This window comes from Plecotus auritus, assembly GCF_963455305.1.
Source record: "Plecotus auritus genome assembly, chromosome: 2".
Lineage (NCBI taxonomy): Eukaryota > Metazoa > Chordata > Mammalia > Chiroptera > Vespertilionidae > Plecotus > Plecotus auritus.
Genome location: NC_137771.1, coordinates 81693171 through 81698384, shown reverse-complemented (window position 1 = coordinate 81698384; position 5214 = coordinate 81693171). Strand labels below are relative to the sequence as shown.

Genomic DNA, 5214 nt, shown 5'->3' with positions numbered 1-5214 from the left:
GTAGCGTTGGCCTAAAGGCACGTGATTGAGGGACACATTCAGAAAGAGACTTTCTTCTTCTCCATTTACTCTTGGTCACATCCTTTTATCTCCTGTCTCTGGAGGGTCATTCCAACTCTCCTCCTTCACCTTTTTTAAAAAATACATTTTTATTGATTTTAGAGAGGAAGAGAGAAAGAGAGAGATTGAGAGAGAGAGAGGGAGAGAGAAACATTGATGATGAGAAAGAATCATTGATCAGGTGCCTCCTGCACACCCGCTACTGGGGATGGAAGCGAAAACCCAGACATATGCCCTGACAGAGGAACTGAATCGTGAACTCCTAGTTCATAGGTCCACACTCAACCATTGACCCACACTGGCTGGGCTCTCCTCCATCACCTTAAAACCTTTAACTTTCCACTGTAATGATCTCTTCCTGCCTCTCAGGAGATCAAAAACAGCCAGCCTTCCCACCCGCACCCCCGCCCCCTCCACACACACCCTATTATGCCATTCCTGGGAAGAGCTGCTGTTTATGTTGCATATCCTGCCTCACCCACTCCCAAGGAGAGATAGCAGTTAACAAGGTTGCTTGTTACTACCTCTCTGGTTTTCTCTCACATCATCTCAGGGACTCCCACCTCATTCTTCTGGTGAGGTAAGCCACAGGAAACAAGCAATACCTTGATCACATATCTCCACATGTGCGATATGTTCCACATCTTTTCTCTGAGTACTGTCTGAAAAAGACATATGCACAGCACCATAGCCAAAGATGATCCCACTGATAATTCCAAACAGGAGGAAATCCCTTGAACTGACTCAACTCTAAGGCTATTAAAATGTCATTATTCCTAAGGAAAACTTTTTGTTGTTATTAATCCTCACTCAAGGGTATTTTTTCCAATGATTTTCAGAGAGAGTGGAAGGGAGGGGGAGAGACAGAGAGAGAGAAACATCGATGGGAGAGAGATACATCGATTGGTTGCCTCCTGCACACACCCCGACTGGGGGCAGGAATTGAGTCTGCAACCGAGGCACGTTCCCTTGACCAGAATCAAACCCGTGACCCTTCAGTCCAACGTTCTAACCACTGAACAAAACCAGCTAGGGCATAAGGAAAACATATATATATATATATATATATATATATTATTGATATTTTACAGAGAGGAAGGGAGAGGAATAGAGAGTTAGAAACATCGATGAGTGAGAAACATCGATCATCTGCCTCCTGCACACCTCCTACTGGGGATGTGCCCGCAACCAAGGTACGTGCCCTTGACCGGAATCGAACCTGGGACCTTTCAGTCTGCAGGCTGACGCTCTATCCACTGAGCCAAACTGGTTTCGGCAGGAAAACTTTTTAAAGATCAAGCCACAGTGGCCCTACTTGCAAATGAACAAGTTTGAACATATATCTCCACCTGAGACTTTTCTTGTTACACAATGCAGAATACCTGTGAAGTCACCGACCTAAGGACGGCTTCCATGGGTGGGGTGAGTGTAGGGGAAGGGTTGTCCCCAGAATCCCTATTTGGAATGCACTGACAAATGTGATCCAGGGTGTCTGAGATCTTATTATTAGTGCTATTTGATAAAACACAGAAGCAAAACGGGCTTTTGTGGACTGGCATATGAAACAGGCAGGCTCTTTTAGTTCCAAAGAACAAACTTAAAATCTTGAAACATATTTTACTCATAATTTTGGGACTGTCTCTAGTGTGTACATTATGTCTACTAAATCCTTAGTATAATAGAATCCTGTAGTTGATAAAGCATCAGCTATTATCTGAAGCAAACATTCACCTTTCAAAACCAGTATTTTCTCCCTGAGAAAAATTGTGCTGCTTGTGAGGTGCCAGTTTTTCGGTACTATTCCAACAGCACTAAACTGAGATGTTTACATCAGCTAAAAACACACAACTGAGAAAGAACTGGCTACTTCACCTGAAATTGCCATTCATTGAATCAATCACAACATTAAGCAAGTGTTATCTTGTCAAGGCTATATTTTGACTCAAGAAAGATTTCAGTGTTTACCAGTGACTTAAAATGCTGACTCAGGATCAGGAGAAGTATTTCTTGCCCTAACTTGTTAGACTCAGTGGATAGAGCGCCGGCCTGCGGACAGAAGGGTCCCAGGTTCGATTCTGGTCAAGGGCATGTATCTTGGTTGCAGGCACACCCCCAGTAGGAGGTGTGCAGAAGGCAGCTGATCGATGTTTCTCTCTCATCGATGTCTCTAACTCTCTATCCCTTTCCCTTCCTCTCTGTAAAAAATCAATAAAATATAAAGAGAAGTATTTCTTGAGTATACAGTGTTTGCAACACCTGGGGCAAACTTAAATTGCACAAACACCCCATCACAAAAGTGCTTCGGGTTACTACTGATTATAAAAAGGCCAGCAAAATAATTTTTTACCACGAACTAATTGGGGTGATTTATCTCTGTATTAACATAAACATGTAACAGGAGTATCATCCAGCCCTCTAACACTTGTATAAATATAGTGTGTTCTACAGTAGTTCAGAACATACGCCAAAGCAGGCCTTTTCTCAGCCAAGTATAGGCAACCTTTCCTGATGCCTATACAGTGGGGGAGGTACAGATGCCAGAAGACACGTTTACCTTCTGAATAAGCAGTTCAATTGTTTTTCCTAGTCAAGTATCTCGGAACTCACAGTAACTCCACCCAGTATGCCATCAGACGAGTTGCAAGTTACTGATAACCACCACAAAACCCTCTTTCTGAATTCTCTGTAAAGTCTTCTCTGTGCATCCAACTAAAATAAATGACTACTTGTAAATAGCGTACACATAGCAACAATATACATTCACATATTTTTTCCCCACATATGTTATTTTATTTAAGAGAAAGTGTTTGGGGGTCAGAATTGAGTTCCAATGGTGATTGTCACAGTAAGTAAGTGTGACTTTGGGTAAGACACTTCAGCTCTCTGGGTCTCAGTTTTCTCTTATCTAAACTGGGATTAATAATATAAATTACCTTACTGGGTAGCTGTTAAGGATTAAATGAGCTAATGTTTAAAAAAAATTCTTAGCACATTGCCGAAACCGGTTTGGCTCAGTGGATAGAGCGTCGGCCTGCGGACTGAAAGGTCCCGGGTTCGATTCCGGTCAAGGGCATGTACCTTGGTTGCGGGCACATCCCCAGTGGGAGGTGTGCAGGAGGCAGCTGATCGATGTTTCTCTCTCATCGATGTTTCTAGCTCTCTATCCCTCTCCCTTCCTCTCTGTGAAATATCAATAAAATATATTTTTAAAAAAACAAACAAACAAACAAAAAAATTCTTAGCACATGAAGTACATATTCAATAAATGGTAGATTTCATTAATCTTCTTGAATAATTGCCTCACCCTTTGTAAGTCTGCCAGGCAGTTATAATGACCCCTATTGGCTAGATGAGATTAAATAACTTATCCAGGGCTAAACAATTCATTAGTGGCAGCTCCAGGGCTTCTGGTTCCAAGCCCCAGAATCCTCACCACGCCCATCACCCCCAGTCAACCTTGTAGACTTTGACAGAATGGGCGGCACTGTCCAGCACAAGAAGAGAGTTCTCCTTGGTGAAGGTCAGTGCCACAGGATGGGAAAGACCGTGGGTGATGATGGGCTTCAGTACAGGAAACTCCTCAGGTTTTCCTAAGCACAGGACAGCGTGACTGGAAGTATCGGCGACAATCACATTCCCCTGGTGATCGAAGGTCACAGCGGAGGCCGTAATTTCCGAGGGGAAGAAGAGGCTCAGCCCGAAGGTGTCCACCTGGCCAAGGAGCTGCATGGTGGCGCTGAACACCTTCACCGTGGTGCTGCAGGTCCCGGCCCCCAGGGCCAGGGGGCGCTCTAGGACCGCAATGGCCCCCGTGAGCCAAGACACCGCCACCCCTCGGGGACTACACAGTTGCGCTTGCAACCTTTCGGTTCGCAGGAGGACCCCTTCTGGAAAGTCCACTTCCAGGAGGTGCAGGGACCCTGCCTCCGCATCAGTTACCACGACCCCATTCTGAGGGGTGGTCTCCACACCCCAAGGCAAGGAGAACTGGCCTCCAATGACGAGCCTGATCTGGCCAAAAAAATCGAACACTTTGATGGAGCGGTCGCCGGCATCGGTGACAACCACGTGGCAGTCGTTGGTGACTGTGACATCAAGCGGGTACTTAATGTCCTGGGCAGCGTCCCCCTTCTCTCCAAACTGGTGAGCACATCCTCCCCCGGAATCAAAGATCTTGACCCGCCGCTTGCCGTCGTGCACCACCACGACCCGCCCCGTCTTGGGACACAGCGCCAGCCCGGTGGGGTTGACCAGGGTTCCCCAGCCGCCAAAGGCGAGGTGGCAGGTGAGGGCCCCAGGGCCGCCGGGGGCGACGCGGTGGGCGGCCTGGGAGGGGCGCAGTGCGGAGCCCAGGAGCTCCAGCAGGTGCAGCACCGGCAGGCAGTCGCTCGTGTCGCAGCCCCGGCAGGCTCGCCGGCAGAAGGGGCACTCGAGTGCCAGCGTCCGCGGGTGCGCCAGGGCGGCCACGCAGGCCAGGCAGACCACGTGGCCGCAGGGTAGGTTGCGCGGACGCCGCTGCTGGCGATGGCCGAACCTCTCAAAGCACACCTTGCACTCGAGCAGGCTGGTGTCGGCCTCGCGCAGGAGCTCCCGCAGCGCTGGCCCGCTCCCCGAGGCCTCGGCACCCATCGCGCAGCCCGTGGTGCTCCCGCCGCGCCAGGCCGCGGGGCTGAACACCGCCCCCGCGCCGCCCGGGTTCACCGTCAAGGGGCGAGGCGCTGGTTCTGACGTCGATCGTGGCGCCGCTAGGCCGAGACCTGCTGCCCCCTGGTGGGCGCGTGCGGCACTGCTTCTTGAAAGCCTGTATTCACAGGGCATGGTCAGATAGGTAATCTTAGCAAAATCTTGGATGGGTTATCTCCACATAGCACATGAAGAAACATACCTATTGAGAACAAGAGGGTTCCTCCCTATCACCCAGTCTGTAAGTGACAAAGCCAGAACTAGAACAACCTCGTCTTCCAACCCTGGTGCCCTGCAGTTTCCAATTCGTGGTGCTGGGTGCTAGGTGCTAGGGCTGGCGGGAAAACAGGGTCTCGTGGTTCACGATGCTTCTGATTAAACTGGAAAACACAGACACAGGAGGAAAGTTAAACTTCGAGGGGGTGAGGCAGGTGTGTGTCTTGATCGCACTTGTAGTTAAAGTAGATACTT

The 5214-nt window shown here is 48.9% G+C and overlaps 1 protein-coding gene across 1 annotated transcript; it reads right to left on the bottom strand.

Annotated features, from left to right (window-relative positions):
* Window positions 1-2801: 2801 nt before the first annotated feature.
* On the bottom strand, window positions 2802-4760 carry NHLRC1 (NHL repeat containing E3 ubiquitin protein ligase 1). The gene has a single exon (XM_080654797.1). The coding sequence runs from the start codon at window positions 4687-4689 to the stop codon at window positions 3502-3504; it is 1188 nt and encodes a 395-aa protein (XP_080510923.1). The 5' UTR covers window positions 4690-4760; the 3' UTR covers window positions 2802-3501.
* Between the last annotated feature and the right edge of the window lie 454 nt (window positions 4761-5214).

Excerpts from the sequence above, each read along its gene's own strand:
- NHLRC1 (XM_080654797.1), bottom strand. The coding sequence starts at position 4,689 with ATGGGTGCCGAGGCCTCGGGGAGCGGGCCAGCGCTGCGGGAGCTCCTG.